At 38.9% G+C, this 21,263-nt stretch overlaps 1 protein-coding gene across 1 annotated transcript; it reads right to left on the bottom strand.

Annotated features, from left to right (window-relative positions):
- Positions 1–1,588: 1,588 nt before the first annotated feature.
- Positions 1,589–20,801, bottom strand: fam163a (family with sequence similarity 163 member A). Its single transcript, XM_036586906.1, has 3 exons — positions 20,448–20,801; positions 2,486–2,600; positions 1,589–1,936 (listed from the first exon to the last, which is right to left on the bottom strand). Exons 2-3 carry the CDS (start codon positions 2,576–2,578, stop codon positions 1,589–1,591), a joined length of 441 nt encoding a protein of 146 aa, XP_036442799.1. The 5' UTR covers positions 2,579–2,600; positions 20,448–20,801.
- Positions 20,802–21,263: the final 462 nt, after the last annotated feature.

The following is a 21,263-nucleotide window of genomic DNA, read 5'->3' as shown; positions in this document are numbered from 1 at the left end:
AAGTTAAGATTTTCAGGAGATTTTCAACAGGCATCAGTGCTCAAAACAACAGCGCCGCTGGATGCTCCAAATTTCATTCATGTCAAAACTGCACAGCCTTTCTCTCCTTTTTCTATTGACCATCTTATATCAATCTAAAAGCCTGAATAAAAGCAGACCACACATCCGTAAATGAATCAGCATAAGCAGCCAAAGTTCCCCTCCCCTTACAGTGTCTGTCTACTGTAACCTCTTTGGCAAGACACAATAATTTATATACACAATAACATTTTTCCCAAGACTGGCTACTATTTTGTTATTTCATAGAGTAAAAAACATTAAATGTCAGTAAACATTAAAGCCACAATCAGGAATTTAAGAATTCTAGGACTCAAATTGGGACTCAATATACATGAGGCAAAACCCTCCTATTATAAATCATAAATGTGAACCATTTACTGTATTTCATATGTAATATAAACAAAAACAGATTCAGAAATAGCTGATTATGTCATTAGGGAACTCCAAACGCAGCAAAATCAACACATTCGGGGAATCTCACCTGATAAAAATAACTGCAAAACATTGTAAGAGTTAAGCAAAGGGCAAAGTATTTTCACCTTGTTTAAAAAGTACAGATGCTAAATATTTGCTCACTCTTTTTAACCAGTTCCTTCTTTGTTAGCATGTGTCGTTCAGCGCTCAAATGAATGCAGAAGAATGTCTGTAAGACAAGCTTTTGGGAATTTTCCATTTGATTTTGCCTTTTACTAAAAGGTAGAAAAAAGTGGGGCTGTTTGGCTTTTCTCACTGTTTGACCACACTGACCTTGCATAGAGAAAGCTCTGGGTATGTAGTCCTTTGCTGTTATTCATTGGAAGTAATGTCCTTGATTGTTCCTACTTTGTCTATTAAAAACTGCTATTAATAAGGAAGTGAATACTTGATTGTTTTTAATTGTGGCAAACACAGAAAACTCAAACAGCAGCAGATGAGACGTCATGTTGGATAGCCCTCTTTCAGTAAAGACAGGAATCCTACGCTTAGATATCTCAAGAGAGCCAACCTGGGCAACCAAAGGTAATGAGTTCCTGGGGCAGCAGGGGTGAACTTTATTGGCCCTGATACACCAAACCAGTCATCATTGAGCGTCTTAGGCTGAGTGTCGTCCACAGATTTTGCAGCCAGCGCTGGTTCGGCTTTGAGAGAGTTGTGTTTACTTAATCAGTGCACAAAAAAGGAACATTAGCGAGCAAACAAACCAGGCTAGCTAGAACATCAGGGTCCATACTAGGCCAGGCTAGTTTGTTTGTCTTACTGATTCTTTTCGTTTTTTTAGTTACAAATACAGACTACTGCCACCTGCTGGTATGGAGAGCTGTTTCCTTTCAGAATGTACGTGTCAGCTGTCAACTGAAGTCTTCCAGACTTTTTACAGAACACGTAAGTTCTTCAAAGTCAGCAAGTAGCAGTGTATCAATCATGAACATCAGGGTCCATAAATCTCCTGGGAATCTTCCTGGTCCCCTTGTACCCCAGTGTACTCTGTACTACAACGGTCAGGGCCAGACACAAAGCCTTACATGGCCTGTAACTTTCCCACCACTGGTCAGACGTCTGTGCTGATGGCACGAGTGTTGGAGTAGAAGTCCGGCAGGGTGTGGGAGCTCAGCGAGGTGCTGTGTGTGGAGGGCAGTGTGAGGGACAGAGATGGGCTGTCGTGCTGACCGGGCATGTAGCCGATGCGCTCGGCTCCGTTGCGCGTCTCGTCTGTGGCGCGGATGTAGTAGGATGAGCCGTAGGGCGAGCAAGTGGGGCAGAAGCTGCGGGCCGAAAGGGACAGGGGTGTAACGCCGGACCCGTCCAGCCTGGGCGGGCTGCAGGAGTCGCAGGCCAACTGAGCCTGAGAACAGGAGGTGGAGTCGGGATCAGACCCATTCTTCTTACAGCAGTAATACTGAGCATAGTGAGAGAGAAACAGCCAGAAATGAACATGATTAGCAGAGACAGAGCAGAAATAAAGCAGGGTTAAAGGGCCCATATAATGGAAAAAATCATATGCACACTAAGTTGCAAACAGCCCAATTTAAATTCATTATGGTTGTGATGTCACAACCATGAACATATTTATATTTAACCAATTATTCAGCCTACAAACTTCTGAGGATTTCAGTCCGAGGTGTCAATTTTTGATACTCCTTGTGAAGGAGTCAGCCAGAACAGAGGCATTTTGATGCATAAAACCACATTTAAAATGCAAAGACATATAAAATATGGGCGTTTTAACCAACCAGTCCTTTCAATTTAAGCCCTTCAACAATGAAAATTAGTTTGTTAGTGAATCACAAAACTACTGATGCCTGCAAGTTTGGTACCCCTTAAATAGAATGGATTCAAAATACATATTTAATCTGGTTATTTTGGATCTTAGTGATACTGAGATTGTGATTAAGCGCATGAATCATTGAAAGCAGCCTGCGGTGCCACACTTTCCTTCAGAGCTCACCTGGAGTCGGCAGTAGCAGAGCACTACAATGATACACAGCAGTATCACCGTTGCAAGTATTCCTCCAGTTATGACGACAGTTCCCGCTGTCATTCGACCTGATCTCCATTAAACCCTGGCAACAAACAGAGGCACAGGCTTAGAACAGACACATACAGCTTCATTGTGCTATTTTAGGCCTGAAGTCAAAGGTTCTAACGCTCCTGGCTGAATTTCACAACTTATTGATTACATTTTCTTCTCTGAATATGTTAAATTCAGCAAATAAACAATGATTGTATGTTAAAATGTGAAAAATTGTGTTCTCTGTAGAAGATGTGTCAACTTACTTTCACCTTTTCAAAATCAACAAAACGTAATTTGACCAGGGGCGCCCAGACTTTTACGTACGACTGTACATGCAAGGTAAATTTCAAACAATGTGAATTTGTATTTTTAGATGTTGCATTCAGCATTTTAGGTATTTTTAAACTCATTAAGTGATCATTAATCATTAATAGTCTATATATATTTATTTTTATGTGGCCACCTTTGAAATACAATTATTTTAGTATATAATCTTATTATACCTTTATTCTTAATGCAATGCAGCTTTTTTAGTTATTTTAGAATTATCTCTGTTCATCATCTCAAACTTCCTTTTTTATGGTTACACATATATATAAACACTGTTTCCAAAACAGTCAAAATGTAAATAAACAGTTAAAATGCAAAATGCAGTGATGTGTAAATCATTTAAATCCTAAACTTTGCTGGAAATAGAATAAAGACAACATATCAAATATTGATATTGAGAAATGTTATTATTATATATGTCCATTTGATGCCAACAACATGTTTTTAAAAAAGTTGGGACAGGTGCAACAAAAGACTGGCAAAGTTGTGTAATGCTAAAGAAAACACCTGGTGGAACATCTCACAACTAATTATGTTAACTGGCAACAAATCAGTGGTATGATTAGGTAGAAAAAGTCTTTCAGAGTCTTTCAGAAGTAAAGATGGGAAGGAGTTTGCCACTCTGTGAAAGGCTGTGCGGGCAAACAGTGCAACAATTCAAGAATGACGTTTTTCAACGTAAAATAGCAAAGAATTCAATATCATATCCTTGAAGGATTCAGAGAAGCCAGAGAAATCGCTGTATGCAAGAGACAAGGCCAAAAACCAATACTGGCTGTCTGTGATCTTCAGGCCCTCAGGCGGCACTGCATTAAAAACAGATGCTATTCTGTAGTGGAAATCACTGCATGGGCTCAGGCTCATGCAGCTTAAAACTCTACCATGCAAAGAAACCATATATAAACAGGTTCCAGAAACGCCGCCACCTTCTCAGTCTTATATGCTTTATCAGCGCACAGTTCAAAAGCCAGCATCCGTGAAGGTATGGGGGTGCATTAGTGGACATGGCATGGGTGACTTGCACATCTGTGAAGGCACCGTTAATACTGAATGATATATATACAGGGTTTGGAGCAACACGTGCTGCCATACAGATGTCTTTTTCAAGAAAGACCTTGCTTATTTCAGCAAGACAATACCAAACCACATTCTGTACGTATTACAACAGCATGCCTCTGCAGTAAAGGAGTCCTGGTGCTAAACTGGCCTGTCTGCAATCCAGACCTGTCACCCACTGAAAACATTTGGGACACACACGTACATTTTTTAAGCCGCTTATCCTTCTGGGTCTTGGGGGAGCTGGAGCCTATCCCAGCGGTCATTGGGCAGAAGGCAGGAAACACCCTGGACAGGTCATCAGTCCATCGCAGTGTACATTTCACATATTATGAAACAAAATATATGTCAAAAGTGACCCCGAACTGTTCAGCAGCTGAAATACTAAATCAAGTACGAATGGGAAAACATTTCACTTTTAAAACTACAGCAGTGTCTCCTCAGTTCCTAAACGCTTACAGAGTGTTGTTAAAAGAAGAGGTGATGCAACATGGCGGTAAAAACGCCGCTGTCCAAACTTTTTTGGAAAGTGTTGTTGGCATCAAATTCAAAATGGGCATATATTTTTCAAAAGACAATAAAATTTCTCAGTTTCAACATTTGATACGTTGTCTTTGTACTATTTTGAATTAAATATAGGGTTTAAATGATTTGTACATAATTTTTTTCATTTACATTTTGTTCACTGTCCAAACTTCTTGGGAAACAGGGTTGTACATATATATATATATATATATATATATATATATATATATACACATGTGTGTATATGTATATATGTGTGTGTGTGTGTGTGTTAACATTAATATATATATATATACATACATATTTACACACATACACATATTTAAACCTTTATAATGTATGAACTATATAATAACAGTATACTGACTGTCCACTTCTTTAAGTACACCATCTTGTTTCTACACTCATTGTCCATTTTAGAGCACTTTGTAGTTCTACAATTACAGACTGTAGTCCATCTGTTTCTCTGCATACTTTGTTAGCCCCCTTTTCACCCTGTTCTTCAATGGTCAGGACCCCCAGGACCACCACAGAGCAGGTATTATTTGGGTGGTGGATTATTCTCAGCACTGCAGTAACAGTGACATGGTGGTGGCATATATAACAGAGTGAAAGGGGGCTAGCAAAAAATGCAGAGAAACAGCTGGACTACAGTCTGTAACTGTAGAACTACAAAGTGCTCTAAAATGGACAATGGGTGTAGATAATGAAGTGGCGGTTGGTGTACAACAATAGTAGCTTTTTTCAAGAACGTACACAGATTCACATAAAGATGTAGCAATTTCATAATAAAGCATAGAGGTGAAAATGCAGACAGCAAAGAAGACCACAAGATGGCGCTCTATACCCATTCAAACCAAATAAAGTCTTCTTCAATAACTGAAAAAACAGCAGGGAACATATTTCAGCAGAACAATAGACTACACCCAACTACATTTGGGTGGTGGTCTATTAAGTTAGTGCATAACATAGATTTATAATATATAGTATATAATACAATAGAATACATAAATAACATTTCAGCATTTCCCCATCAGATCCAAGACGTGCACACAGTGGTACTGAAACTCTATATCATATCTGTATCACCACAAATATCAAATGTGTTTCAGTATCAGTTTCTTACTGCCCAGAATGGACATGTAGTCATCCAATTTGCCGCTTCCTGTTTGTGTATCCTGGTGTGTCTCTACAGCAACAAAATCAAATCCGTCTGGGCAGAAGACTCAGTTGCACAGCTCATATTCACCCAGTCCACAGCACGCTGGACAGGAGGGCAAAGGGGCAAAACTGTAATAGCAATCAGATGGTCTATTATCCAAACACATAATCGGATTCAAAGAACTGTAACCTGATCCTACAGGCGGGCGATAAAATGATCCTGATTTGTATTGACGTTGTTTTCCTCAGGGTTCTCAATACTATTCATACTGAAAATTAAAGGGGAACTTTGTCCAAAATGAAACATGAATAAAATGAAACATCTGTTGTGAACATGTATGCTTGCCTCCTACAGTGGTGCCACAGTAGCCTCTAGAGCGAGATTTTCTAGTTTACAGACTAGGAAATGATGATGTATCTCGAAGGTGGGAGAAACTTTTGAAAACCTACGAGCAATTCGGAGCAAATACTGGAGGGTGGGCTGTTTGAAATGTTTTATATTTTCCCCTGCTACCTGCCTACATCAGCGGCTAAACCAGCAGTCAGGATTTCTTCATTGCCCTGTGGATGGTTGTTTGACATATGTGCCTAATGCATGCTGGGTATTGTAGTGAGAGAACACTGATGGATGAAAACACAAACAGGATCCAAACAGTGAATTCTCAGCCAGTGAGGCTGAGGTATATAATGTTGCACTACAGAATATTGCATAACATAATGAATACCATATTACACTGCAGTTTTAAGCTGGAATGCCTCTTTAAGTATAAAAAAGGCATATAATAGTTGATCATTTTCACCGTAGACCAATATAGAAATATTATATCATTATTTTTATTAAAATATTGTGATACCATTTTTTTGTTGTTTCAATGCTACTGGCTCAGTCAGTTATAGGATAGAACGGGTGGACAGACACACGGAGAGATCAACAGCTAGAGAGTGTAGTTAGAGAGGGGTCTCAAGAAAGAGAGAGAGGGAGAATGAGCGACAGAGAGACACTGACAATTATGGGTGTCTCTCATTTTCAGAATGATGGAAAACCGAAGTCGAATAATTTATAATTGAGGGTTTTATGTTGGGTTTCACATTAAAGGGCCCATATCTTACATTAGTCTTATATTTTTAGGTCCACCTACAACAATTTGTAACCCAGTTAATGAAATGCAGTTTTTCATTATATGAACCCTTTAAAACCAGTAAATCAGACTCTCCCTGAATTGATATGTTACTGGGTCAGTTAGGCATTAGACAGATGGACAGACAACCAGATGGACAGACAGACAGATTGATAAAGACAGAGCGAGAGAGATGAGCAGATGAGAGATAAGGGGAGAGTGTGAGGGAGAGAAACAGAGAGAGAGATGCAGAGATAGAGAGACATACACTGTTCATTGTGAGTTCTTGCTGTTTCTATTCTGTCAGTTGTATACAGGCCGTGCTGACAGAGGAAGTGTTGGGTCAAGCAGCTCGGCAGAATTGAATTTGACCAGGAGTGCAGATTTGATTAAGGAGCTGGCATGATGAAATGCAATCATGCAGCTGGATGAGGATAATGAAGGCTCACAACAGGCTGAGAGAGAGAAAAAGAGAACGAGAGAGAAACGGAGACACCTGCTCCTTCCTCTCTAAATATTCATTCTCTCACTCCGTGTGGGAAATAATTCATCACTGTGGATAAAAGAGGTCTGACAGGTTCTTAATGCAAGGATTCAGTCAAAAATGATTTATATATTTCTCCCTTTGCTCTAAATGTAGTCAATCTGGGAAGACGATTGGAGTCTGAAGTTAGTGTCTTAGGTACAAGGCTGTCTTGCAGGCACTGTATAAACTGCATGCCTGAATCAATCCACACCTCAAACCACAAGTTGTTACACAGACTCACTCATCTATTTCTGATGCTGTGTGACATTGTGCTATCTGTAAAAATGGAGAAGTTCATTACAAGTACATACATATCTGTACGAATGTCCTTAAAATTGGTGGCTATAAGCTTCCACTACTTGTTGGCCACGTTAGCCTCATAGCTCTAGAGCAAAACTGAAGAAACAAACTTCAGACACTAAATTTTGCCTCACTGACTATATTTTGTAGGCAAGGGAAAAACTGTGTAACTTTGGTTTATAACCAAACTATCACATTAACTGGGCCCTAAATGTGTCCATAAGCCACATAAGCCAAACAGCATAAAACTCTTCCCTCGTAAAACATAAGGCCACATCAGAAAGATACAACACAACAGGGATGAAGTGGTCATGAATTTATATGAACATTTCTAAATTCTTTACAGCCGTATTGACCGATTAAAACAAAGCTCACACTGTGTGGGTTAAATGAACGTGTGAAACACATTAGCACATTTCCAGCACCTTCTATAAGCATGGCAATATAAACACAAATCTCAATTTCAAAAAAATTAGGACAGTATGAGAAATTAAGCAATGAAAAAGCAACGAAAACAGTGCAAAGACAAGATCTTCTACCTTATCAACTTTGTTGTTTTATGTAAATTGTAAATATATGCTCATTCTGAAATTGAGGCCTGCAACATGTTCCATAAAAAGTTGGGATGGGGCAAGTCAAGACTAGCAATGTTGTAAAATGTTCAAAAAACATCTTAAACAGGTGACGCCATTATAATTGGGCACAAAAGTGCCATCCAAGAAAGGGCTCGTCTTTTGTGAGCAAGGATAGGTTGAGGCCAAATAATGCTTCTGCAAATAATCCAACAGTTTAAAGCTACAAAATGGAAGACTGTTTAGTTAAAACTGAAAGAAGTAACATTATTGAGTCAGAAGAAAAAAACACTAAAATATTATGTGCATGTGCTGCTGTAGGTCACCCTATAAAGCCTGAAATAATAACTGAAAAATGTGTGTGGGGTGAGATTTCACGGGGGTTTTTAAGACCACGTCACACGCACAAGCTCAAAGAGAAAGTGCATGGAAAATCAACATTATACTGATAAAGGTATGATGACAATAGTAGATAATTCACATAAGTAGTAGATAATTTACATATGACTACCACCAAGTTGTGACTGAGTTCTCTTTAAATACCTTTTCAACATGCTCACAAACATCGGATTCATCTGCTTGGGCAAGAGGTCCGGAGGACAACCAATATTCTTCCACAGATTGCATGCAATTACACATTTCACACCAGAGAGGTCTCCAAATCCTCAAATCTTACCCAGTGCACTTTTAAGGTTTAAGAACACGTCATAAATCTGATGTAGCATTTTCTCAGGAAAAAAGTTTGAAAAATATTGGTGAATGAGGCCTAACATTCCTCAACAAGTGACTGTAAGAATTTTAGGGATTTCACCCTCTACGCTACATTATATCATCTAAACATTCATGGATTCCAGAGATATCTCTGTGTTATAGGCAAGGCTGAAGACCACATCTGAGCGCCCCTGACCTTCGTGTGGTAATACATTAAAAACCAGCATGCTTCTGTGAATGTATCACCACATGGGCTCAGGAACGCTTTGACAAACCACATATTGTATTGTTATATTTTCACTACCATGTTAGCTAGTGTGTTAGTTTGAGGCTACACTATAAAGCAAAGCTTTTATTTGAATTATTGTACTTTTATAATGCTCACAATGCTAATTAACTGAAAACTGAAACATTAACACATGAACACAACGCATTTTCATTTTTGCAGTCTTGAAAAATGTATCAAATTGAGACACCACTGTACCAGATCATATATTTTGCACTGCTACACCACGAGAAAAAACAAACACTAATAATTCCATTTAAACACGCTGAGTGCTGTATATCCTGCCATCTAAGACAGACACACAGTTACAATGCTTGCACAAGCTGTCACTATTTGATAAGTGACAGAAACAGACTAACTGTAGGCAATATGTCAGCCCCCCATCTCTCTCCCCCCCCTTTTGAATCTAAAGTCTGGCACGTGGGACTCAGGGCGGAGAGCGGTTTGAAATTCTGCTCACACAGCAGCCCAGCGGACGGCTGGATGAGCCTCTCCTCACTGCCGAGCCCAGATTAGAGCAACAATGAAAATGCAAGAGCCTGGCACAGCTTTCAATCGCCTTTACTGCCTGAAGGGCTGCGGCGCTGATAAGAATTCCTGCAGCCGAGCGCTGGCTAACACACGCTTCTGCTTTAGGAAGCACTCACGCTCTCCATCACCGAGCCAATTAACTACAGTTCTATTGCACTAACAGTGCTGAGCCAGCTGGAATCATTGAGGCCTTTGTGGAAGCCTTCCTTTAGGTAAAATTACAGGATTCAACCCTCTGAAAAGCAGGCTTATTATTCAATTATTAACCATCAGCCTTATTTTACAGTAACTGCTATACATTACTCAGCAAAACCTATAAAGCTATTATGTATGGTCTTACATGCTAGTTGTACAGTAGACCTGCACACTATGGATAAAATATCTAACTTTGCTGCTAACTGTCTATGCTTTGCAACACATTAAAACTACTTCAAAGTAAAAAGGTTAAAGATTGACCTGCATTATTTTGACTAAAATAATTTATATTTGTTGCATCATAAACTGTCCCAAAGGTGGCTTTTTGTACAGGCATACCGACCCCAGTTTATCACTACCCAGGAACTTGACAGGAAAGTTTACCCATCAATCAGTGTAATTTGGTTTAGCAGCCTCTAAATCTGCCTGTTGATTTTTTTTCACTATAAAATATATTATTAATATTACAAAGCCACACATCATTACATAGCAATATTTCATGCAAAACCAAAATTATTTATATCTTAACAAACATAGTGTGAACTGGGTACATTTTCATCAGCTGGATTGAAGCAAATGCATGTAAATAAAAGAAAGATGAAGAAAATGAAAGAAAACAACTGCGACATCAGGGGTTTTACGAAAACAACAAAAGTTCTAACTTCTGACTGGTGTAACATCTTTAGATGGCAGTGGTGAGTAATGTTTGAGTTTGAGCTATTTTTTTGGACAAAGTCCTTATAGGAATGTCTGTCCAATTAGCCAATCTTGCCAACGCCTCCGGGCAGTTATTTCCAGTCATACACGTCCAGATGCCTATTTCTCTGAACACAGACAGACCAATAAACCCAAAACTGAACACTATAGAAAAGTTTCAAAACATCTGAAACAGCAGGCAAATCTGACAAAAACAGCACAAAGAGAGACAGTTTGGTTCAAGTAACACATAAAAATGTGTTTTTTTAGCTTGTTCTGTCGCACACGTACACGGCAGTGATTCCACAGTGATGACGAGCTTTTACCTCTTGCGGCTTTACCAGCAAGCCAGTTTTATCTTTATAACCTTGCTCCGTTTTTTAAAATGTTCCATTCACATTTACAGTTTCTGGGTGATCCACAGATCATCTGCAGCTGATATATTTGTATGCAGTCTGTTCACTTGTTTATTGTTAAAAATCATGATCTTTGTTACTGCCAACCTTGGGTGGCATTACTGCTAATGAGTTGAGCACCGACTGGTTAGCGTTACTGCTACTGAATGCTGATTTGTTGGCATTACTACTACTGAGTGCTGATAGGTTGGCTTAATTTGTTGAAGGACAGGACTTTTCCTGTAAACAGGTGCCATGTTGAGCGTTACGAGATTTCCCATTCGAATTACACCCAGTGACCCGTCTCCTCCTTTATAATTTCTCTGGTTTAGGGCTACTATCTATCAACAGCTACAGAGCAAGATACCTGATCAGCCAGTGTGGCCACTTTAAGCTTGCACTTAAACAAAAAACTAGACCAACTGTTAATCACAATTATTACTGATCATCAGCTAGAAGTTTAATATTATGACAGGCCTAGTTATGTCTGTATGCATGTCTGAGCCTCATTCTGCCTCCCTTTGTGTGTACAGTCTTAAAAAAGATGGTTCTTCAAGGGTTCTTTAGTGAAGAAAATGGTTTTATATAGAACCTTTCACACGCAAAGAACGCTTTGCATGATTAAAGGGTTCTTTGAATCATAAATGGGATCTTCCGATTGATGGGGAATGTGCTGTAGATGGTTCCATATAGCACTTTTTTGAAAAGGGTTCTATATGGCACCAATAAGGGTTCTACTATGGTTACGATGTCAAGCTTGTAACAACAGAGAAACCCTTTTTGGAGCTATATAGAACCCTTTTGAAAAAGGTGCAATATAAAACCATACACAACACATTTTCCATCAATCTGAAGAATGCTTTCATAATGCAAAGAACCCTTTAATCATGCAAAGGGTTCTTTGAGTGTTAATGGTTCTAAACAGAACCATGTTCTTTACTAAAGAACCCTTGAAGAACCATGTTTTTTAAGTGTGATAGGCTTGGCAGGATCAGACCTTGCCAGCCTGGTTTGTCTTCCGTTTTCCTTCTTTAGTTTACTTTAGCTGGTGATTCTGTCCATCAGCTCACTGAACTTCATCCTTTCAGCAGCCACGAGCGGGATACCACTTCAGCACTGACCCAGCCGAGCAATCTGCCAAACTCCCCTCCCCTCGCTTAGCTGCTCTGTCCAGTCTGGGCAAACAGCCCTCTTTTATCTCATCCTTCACCTTCTGTCTGTCCTCATCATGACATCCCCCTCTCCTCATTCCATCAACCTGGCCACTCTTTCTTTCACTCTATCTACTCCATCTTTATCTGTGTAGCTTTATCTGTGTAGTCCATTTCCTGTCTGAACCCAGTGGACACCATCTCAATATTATCTCTTGAATAGAGCCCATTTCAGCAGCCATCCTGTCCATGCTGGAAACGCTTAGTGGAAAATAACAATAGTGTCCATAATTATAGTCCATAGCCATAAACAGTGCCAAGCAGAGGATAACAAGCAATAACAAGCGAAAGGGCTATTTGAAGATAATTAGAAAACCCTGCAGTTTGTATGTCACGCTGGAAAGCTTCCTGCCAAACTTACTGGAGTTTTATATTTATAACCTTCCTCGATTTTTCAAAACACTCCACTCACATTTCCTATTTCTGGATGATCTGTGGAAATCTGCATTTGATACATTTGTATACATTCTATTCACTTGTATATTGTTAAAAATCATGATCTTTGTCTGCCAACTGGTCGGCATTACTGCTAATGAGCGCTGATAGGTTGGCATTACTTCTACTAAGTTCTGATTGGCTGGTATTGCTGCTACTGAGTGCTGATTGGTTGGCATTACAGCTACTGAGTGCTGATTGTTTAGCATTACTTCTACTGAGTGCTGATTGGTTGGCATTACTGCTACTGAGTGCTGATTGTTTAGCATTACTTCTACTGAGTGCTGATTGGTTGGCATTACTGCTACTGAGCACTGATTGTTTAGCATTACTGCCACTAAGTGTTGACTGGTTGCATTACTGCTACTGAGTGCTGACTGGTTGGCAATATTGCAACTGAGTGCTGATTGGTTAGCATTACTGTTACTGAGTGCTGATTGGTTAGCATTACTGCTACTAAGTTCTGATTGTTTGCATAACTGCTACTAAGTGCTGATTTGTTGGTGAGCAGAGCAGCTGATTGGCTGAAAGAAGCAGTTCAAGCTCGTCATAAACGTACATGAGACATTTGGATTTTGCATAAGCAGAAATTTTATGGTAGCGTCTGGTCAAAGGTGTGAATTTGTGTGTCAGAGTTCACCACAGTTGAACTTCACCTCTTGGGAAGTCTAAAACGCACTCACTGTAGTAAATTCCATTGAAGTGAAGGTTTCGCGCTCGAAATTGCGCTGACAAACGTAAGAGGGGCTTAAGGCAAAAATTAAGACCACGCCCACTTTTAAAACCATATCTATATCACAGAGACTAATGAAGATTTTCCACATAATCTGCAGCCACAGTGACACTATTTCCTAAAGGTTTAAAGAGGCCATACCCTTCATTGGTTGCTCTTGCATGTTATTGTTTTGATTCCTGATGTTAATTTTCATTTATGTGAAATCTGTGTGAAATCAGCAAATCTGTGGCGGCAAATGAATTGAAAAATAAAGCAAAAACAAGCATGTGACATGAGATTTCCCATGAGTACAGCAGTAGAGCGCTTTAGTTAATCAGCACTACAGGCTAAGCTCATCTTGATGTGAACTGTATGTTACAGTATTGCTTTTTACAAGCTTGTATTTCAGAGGGCTTCCCTGAGGGCAAGCAACAGCAGGGCATTAGTCACAGTGTCATGCTCACCACACAAAAAAGCAAAATGCGTTTATTTGTATGGCTTCCCAGAAAGTCCCCATGCCTACATAAAGCATGCCAGTATCAAAGCCGCTCAGTTTTGGAGGCTTCAGATGAAACATGGTGCCCTTTTGTATCGCTGGGCAAAGACTGAAATGGGATTCATGGCTAAAGGACTAATGTAATTTATGTATTTGTGCTTCTCTGGGGACTTTTTTCTGGTCCAGTGAACCAGGATGCAGCACTTTGTGTTACAGTAATAAGACTAAATTGTCCCTGTCATAACAAAACTAGTGTTCATAAGATTTGGAATCAATGTTTTCAATAATATAAACTAATCTAGGTGCAGGCAAGTGTTGAAAATGACTCTAATATATCAGTTCTGTGCAACTTCACAAGTTTCAATAATTAGCAAGACACTAGGGAGCTTTAGATAAAAATGAAAACATTTCAGTTGTGTCCAGAGCCATGGAAGATTTAAAAAATAAAATTTATATCCAGAATCCATCATATTTCAAAAGCCAAATCCAAGTAAGTGAATGTAAACAAATAATTATAGCAGACATTATTTATTGTTTCATTCACCTCATATAATTCTTTAAAATGTTGAATATTATGAATACTTTTAACATATCTTATGCGGTTATACATTTTGTAAAATGTATAACCACACCGTGCAAGTTATTATAAGAAAAATAACAATAATAATAATAACAAAAAATGTTAAAATGGCAATTCAAACTTTTCAATGGTAATGTATCAACAGGTAAAGACATAAAAATACATTCTCAATTTTAAAAGGGAAGACTGCCTTTTCAATTGGTGCAACCAATGATAAAAATGAGTTATGCATTTTGATATGTCAGCACTGAAATGCACTACAACGATGAACTGTTTCTCCTCCTTTCTTCACCACCCCATGAGATACAACTCACCACTGAACGTTATCGGGATATATATTTTCATTTTAGGACAAAACCTGTTATTTAGAGCTATTTCTCCAACTCCATTCGCGCCTCCTAAAACCGCACCCAATCCCAGCTTCCATTCAAAGCAAAGTGTAAACCACGAAAGTACACAGAGCGAAAAAGCGTCAGGTCATCATGTCTCAGGATGCGTCTGTGTACAGGGAATAAGGCCGAGGCTGCAGGATTTATAGGTGTTCCACATGAGCTTCCCAGCCCAAGGACAAAGCCACAGCCGGTCTCAGATGTCCGACAACCTTAAACCACTGCCCGCCTCCTTATTCAGCGCTTCCTGTGTCATTCATTTTAGTGACAGAGGCCTACAGAGTACTGCTGGAAAAGACTGTAGGGAATGATGTGCAGAGATGTTATGTTTGCTGGTGAACCTGTAAAGTATGCGATATGCAGCTTTTTCACATAAAGAACTGGATCTGTTCTCTAATGATATTGCTGTGTAGTCAAAAAAGCCATAAAAAGCTGAAACAGCAAGAACATAACTATCAAGCAGGCCAAGCGTAGCAGTGATGTTGGCTCAAAATGTGGCCTCACATGACAGATGGTGTCAGCCATTCCATAGATCTGATGGACTTGATTTGCTCTACATTTGCACACCTTCACACTATACATGTAATTCATATCTCCTGCTCTGCTTTTGGCAGAAGGCTGTAGAGTAAAACCAGCCAGTGCTCATGGTTCCTCTAGGACAGGGGTTGGCAGCATGCGGCTCTTTTACTGCTACTGTTTTGGCTCCACAGGAGAATTAGATTTTTAGGTAAAAATAAAATAATCCTCCTTTACAGTAAAATAAAGCTCTGCTGATCGTTCTCACACACCGTTATATGTATTACTGCTTATTCACCCTTTAACCCTGAAGGTTGGCACACAAAATGCTGGTTACATAGCAACGTAGACAACAATCTCATCTAGTTAGTAGCAAACGAATGTTTATTTGGAGACGAATGGACTTATTTGCATTTATAACCACTCCAGCTGATTTCCTGATATGTTTTATCTGTCGCAAAGCTGAAGTCGCTTCTTGCTCGCCAGCTTCTTGTTCGAATTTTCACGTTCCACCTTAAATGGTGCAACAGTTAGCTACAAAGTTAGCTACATTCATTTAAGGTGGAACAGGAAAATTCGAACAAGAAGCTGGCGAATGAGAAGCTGACTTCAGCTTCGTAAAAAGTCAAATGTTAAGAAACATTTTACAAGAAACTACTTTTGTGGAAAAGTTTCCTGCTGGAGATGCGAGAAAAGCAGCTATGGCTGAGCTAAAGCTTAAAGCAGAGCACAGTAAGTCTGTGTTTTCGTTTATATTTTTAGACTATACTAACACATTAGCACATAGGGAGACATATTTACACCCAAGATGGTGAAACGTTACTTCAATAAAATGGAACATGAAATATTGTGGCTCCCAAGGTGGTTAGATTTTTGCTGAAACTTGACAAAATGGCTCTTAACATTTGGTTAACCCTTGCTCTAGGACCAGTACAAATCACCTTGGACAATATTATCGGCACTCGTTATGGCAGTTTCGTACATGTCTAATTCATTTTTATTTATGCTTCATTTTAAAATGATGGTTTGACCAAAAATAGAATTAACATGATCTCCCCAAACTCCAAATCTAGTCAATCAGCCAAGATATGTTTGGTATCTGAAATTTGTTTCTTCAGTTTTGTACTCGAGCTGCACAGCTAATATAATGGCTTTGTTGTAATAGAAGGTTTAAACCATCAGGTTAGCAGGTTAGAACATCATCAAACACTTGCCTCAAACCGACTGAGTTGTTAAGTCATCTCAAACAATGTGGTTTCTGACACTGTACTACATACAATCTAAGTGAAAAAGTGGTTAAAAGCATCACATAGCTAAAAACAGCAGCAGCAGACATTGTAAGGCCTGACTTTGTCCATACTTTTGTCCAGTTTTATACAGTCGTGCTTGAAAGTTTGTGAACCCTTTAGAATTTTCTATATTTCTGCAAAAATGTCACCTAAAACTTCATCATAAGTTCTAATAGTAGATAAGCAGAACCAAATTAAACAAATGGGACAAAAATATTCGACTTCGTCATTTAGTTACGTTTAGGAAAATGATGGTTTAAGAAGAATGAAGTTAATGTTATGGAATGGTCAAGTCAGAGTCCTGACCTTAATCCTATAGTTTGCTATAGCTTCCATGGTTTGTTAAATAACCTTTTGGTCAAACTACTTCTTCAACATGGGGAACATGAAGTCTTAGATGATTCCAAGATATGGTATTACCTTCCGTACAAATGAGGCCACCTGCAATCCTGCAATTGAAACAATTGATTTTGCTTCTTGAGAAATTCTTCCACCAAACTTAGCAGCTCTAATATCTACTGAGTAGCACTCCACCTGCCATCATAAAATATTCTATTCAGAATCTGGAATACATAAATTGCAGTGTATTTCACTTTCATCAGGGCATTTTTTTCCAAAGTGAGAGATACACTACCGTGTCCTGGTTTCAGAGTGTAATTCCAGCCATACTGAGGAAGACACTACCTTTGTACTTGGAGCCACGTGAGCCAGCAAGCATAAAAACCTGGCTTTCAATAATTCAAATGGCATTCCTGAAACAATATTCCTCCATCAGTGAGCAATTTTAGGCAGGTATTCAGCCTGAGAGTCCTCCCCTTCCCTCTCAAAAAGCACTCATCACCATGTTCAAGGAAAAGAAAAAACGACCTCCATAGAGAATATACTGGACCACAGAGAAAGAAAAGAGTCAAACCACTCAAACAGGAGAAAACTGTTACTTTCACATGAAGACTTGAACATTTTTCATTTACACTTTCCAGGTCATAAAATAGGTCACCATTAGTTACTACACAACTATTACTATGACTGTAACTCTAATCTAACACACCTGCTTTAGTTAATAAAATAAGCAAGAAGTTTCATAGATTAACCCCTTAAAATCTCAGGCTTATTCCATTCTAAAGTTATTATTCAGTAACTACATGGACTACAATGCAAATTGGTGGAATTTTTCTTAGTTTATAGAGGTATGTAGTTAAACTTTGGTGGGCAGTGGCCATTTAGGGTCTGAAGGAATAGTCTATTCTCACCCCCCCTTTAAAAAAAGTACAAAAAATCCAATTTAAACATTATAAAAATGAAATGGTGCTTTCTTTGTGAAATGTATGTTCCTATTGCCTCCTATAAGCTTCCACAGGACATAGACTGATAGACTGTATTCAGTTTAAAATGAATTAGGTGACTGTGCTATTTATGGGTGAGAATTTTAACATATTTATTGATTTTTTTTTATTAAAAAAATCATTACATATCTATTAGCTTATTATCTAGTATACTGGACGCATTACATTCAGTTACTTGTATTCCTCCACCTGAGAGAAAAGAGATGATTTGAGAAATGCATCACTACCCACAACATTCAAGAGAGCACTGAGAAGTAAAATAGTAAAAAAGCGTTCTTTAGTAGAGAAAATGGTTCTATATAGAGCCATTAACACTCAAAGAACCCTTTGCATGAAAGCGTTCTTCAGACTGATGGAGAATGTGCTCCAGATGGTTCTATACAGAACCTTTTTGAAAATTGTTCTGTATAGCACCCAAAAGGGTTCTTTTATTGTTATGGTGTCATGCTGTTAACAACAGAAGAACCCTTTTGGGTGCTATAAAGAACCCTTTTTAAAAGTACATTCAAGCCCATTTTGCATCAATCTGAATAACACTTTCATGATGTAAAGAACCCTTTAATCATAGGTTATTTGAGTGTTCTATATAGAACCATTTTCTTTACTAAGGAATCATTGAAGCTCCACCTTTTTTAAGAGTGGTGTTGTAAAATTACGTGCTCCAACCAACTTTTCTGTCTTGCTCCTGTGTCATGTGGAAAATGGATGTTCTGTATCCTAATACTAAACTTATTTCAACAAAAAGTATTAAAAATAATATTATACATAAAAATAATATTATAATAAGACAAATGTAGTACAACTCCTTTCAGTTAGGGTTAGAACACTACTTTGTAGAAGGGTAGATTTCTATGTACACTCCCACCAAACCACTTTTACTCCGACTCACATGGCCTACACCCTGTGAAGAGCTCAAACTTCAGCTCCGCCTCCCCTCTGTCTGACGTGCTGAACGTATTCTTTTAGCATCATGACTAAGGATGAGGAAAGACATGTTCCAGTAAGAGGGGGAGGTACCGGAGGGGCGGGGGTCTCATTAATATAATAAGGGGCAGTGAGGTAAGAGCAGAAAGAGGAGCCTGTGTTTGGAATATGACATCGTTTGTAAGATTACATTACTGTGATAAGCATGACAGCAGGGCCAATGCATCATCGCCTGCACAGGTGAAAGGTGAAGCAGACAGACAGAGGCGGACAGAGAGAGGGACATAACATCAGTCTGCATAATGTGCATATCTAGTGCTGATGAGTGTCCAACTGAGGTGAAAATCCACATTCAGCACATTGCAAAGAATGACATCTTGGCAAGTGGACGATAAAGCTGGTCAATATGTCTAATATTTCTCAGACACGTCTGCCTATTTAGTTTTATCTACACACTTAATAAAGATGGTTCTTCAAGGGTTCCTTGGCAAAGGGATTGGTTCTACTTGGAACCATGCGTTCTATATAGAACCATTTCATGCTTAAAGGGTTCTATGCATTATGAAATGGGTCTTCAGATTGATGGAGAATATGTTGTTTATGGTTCTACACAGAACCTTTTTGGAAATATTTTCCAATAAGGGTTCTGCTGTCAAGGCTGTAACGATAACAGAACCCTTGTTGGTGCTACAGAGAACTATTTTAAACAGAACCATGTACAACATACAAGCTCAATCAATCTGAAGAACCATTTCATGTTACAAGGGTTCTTTGCATGGTGAAATGGTTCTTTAGATTGATGGAGAATGTGCTGTTTATGGTTCTACACAGAACCTTCTTTGAAATGGTTCCCAATAAGGGTTCTGCTGTCAAGGCTGTAACAATAGCAGAACCCTTTCTGGTGCTACATAGATCTATTTTATATAAATCCATGTACAACATCCAAGCTCCACCAATCTGAAGAACCATTCCATCATGCAAAAGGACCATTTAAGCATGAAATGGCTTTATATATTTATAGAACTCTTGGTTCTGAATAGAACCACTGTCTTTATTAAGAACCCTTGAAGAACCATCTTCTTTAAGTGTAGTGAAATGATTTTGTTCCATTGGCTGACCTATTTGGTTTGTTTTCAAGCATTATTTCTCAGCACAAGCCAAAGTATCTGTTAGCTGAATAATTTTACTACATAAAATAACTTAAAACAAGTGAAAAATATCGAGAAACAGGCTAAATAATCTTCTAATGTTCTTATCAGATTAAACAATCTCATAACGAGAAATATTACATATACTAGACTACATTTTAAGACAATTTCATTCCCCAAAAAATCTTTATTTGCAGAGTAGCTAAAACAGCTAACCTAGCTAGGTCATTTGTGTGAAACTCAGAGGCTGAAGTCAGCTTCTTATTCGAATTGTCCCGTTCCACCTTAAATGGTGCAGCAGCTGCAGGCGCCAGAATGTAACTGCTGCACTATTTAAGGTGGAACGGGAAATTCGAACAAGAACCTGGAGAATAGGAATCCAACTTCAGCCTCGCCTGAGCTGAAAATGTTCGACTTTCTTTTTTAACACGATATTTTGAAATCGTACCTCAATCTACTGTCTTTGTTTCGGGAGAGCTGCAGCCGCGGTGTCTGGATGAAGAGTTGTCCGCACACGGGCTCCCAATCCGACCAGCCTGCTACGAGCTCCGGTGCTCTGCTACAGCACAACCCGCTGTTCCCATAATCCCGAAAAAATCAACAACTTCACAGCATTCGAGCTGCATCCGTCCGCATCTCTTCAGCGTTCAGCCCCTCCGTGTTCCTCTCACGCTGTGCGGGCTGAGAGCAGCTCAGCTCAGCGGGTCTGTGGAGCAGAAGATCTGGGCTGCAGCTGCTTTGTGCTGTGGATACAGCAGCAGAGTCTGAGCTGATGGATGCTTTATTCAATACAGGTCAGAGCGCAGCCCGCATCCTCACAGGCAGCCTCATGTGAAAGGAATGAGATGAGACTTTATTGGATCTTACCGACTTGGGCTGTTTTCATCAAATATATCACGATATTTTCTAAATATATACTTTAAAAAGGGGGAACAAAGTACACTTAAAGGGGAATTCCACCCATTTTTAAAAAAATCACTAAATAATTAAAAAAAAGAGATGTAACTTCGATTTTTTTGCAGTGGTGGTGATAAAAACCAGGGGTCACAATGTCTACAGCATAAATGCATTTTATTTACTATGCAAATGACCTCACGTGTTCTTGTCTTTTGTGAGTTTTTGTTGTATTAAATATGTGCACATATAACCACAATAGACATTAGTCATCACTCTGCTCTAAGTCTAATTCTAATAACTCTAATTTATTTATTTATCCTAGAAATATAAGATAAATAAGTAAACAAACAAACAAACAAATATGGAC

This window comes from Colossoma macropomum, unplaced genomic scaffold (genome assembly GCF_904425465.1).
Source record: "Colossoma macropomum unplaced genomic scaffold, Colossoma_macropomum, whole genome shotgun sequence".
Taxonomy (NCBI): domain Eukaryota; kingdom Metazoa; phylum Chordata; class Actinopteri; order Characiformes; family Serrasalmidae; genus Colossoma; species Colossoma macropomum.
This window is presented reverse-complemented; position numbering and strand designations above follow the sequence as displayed.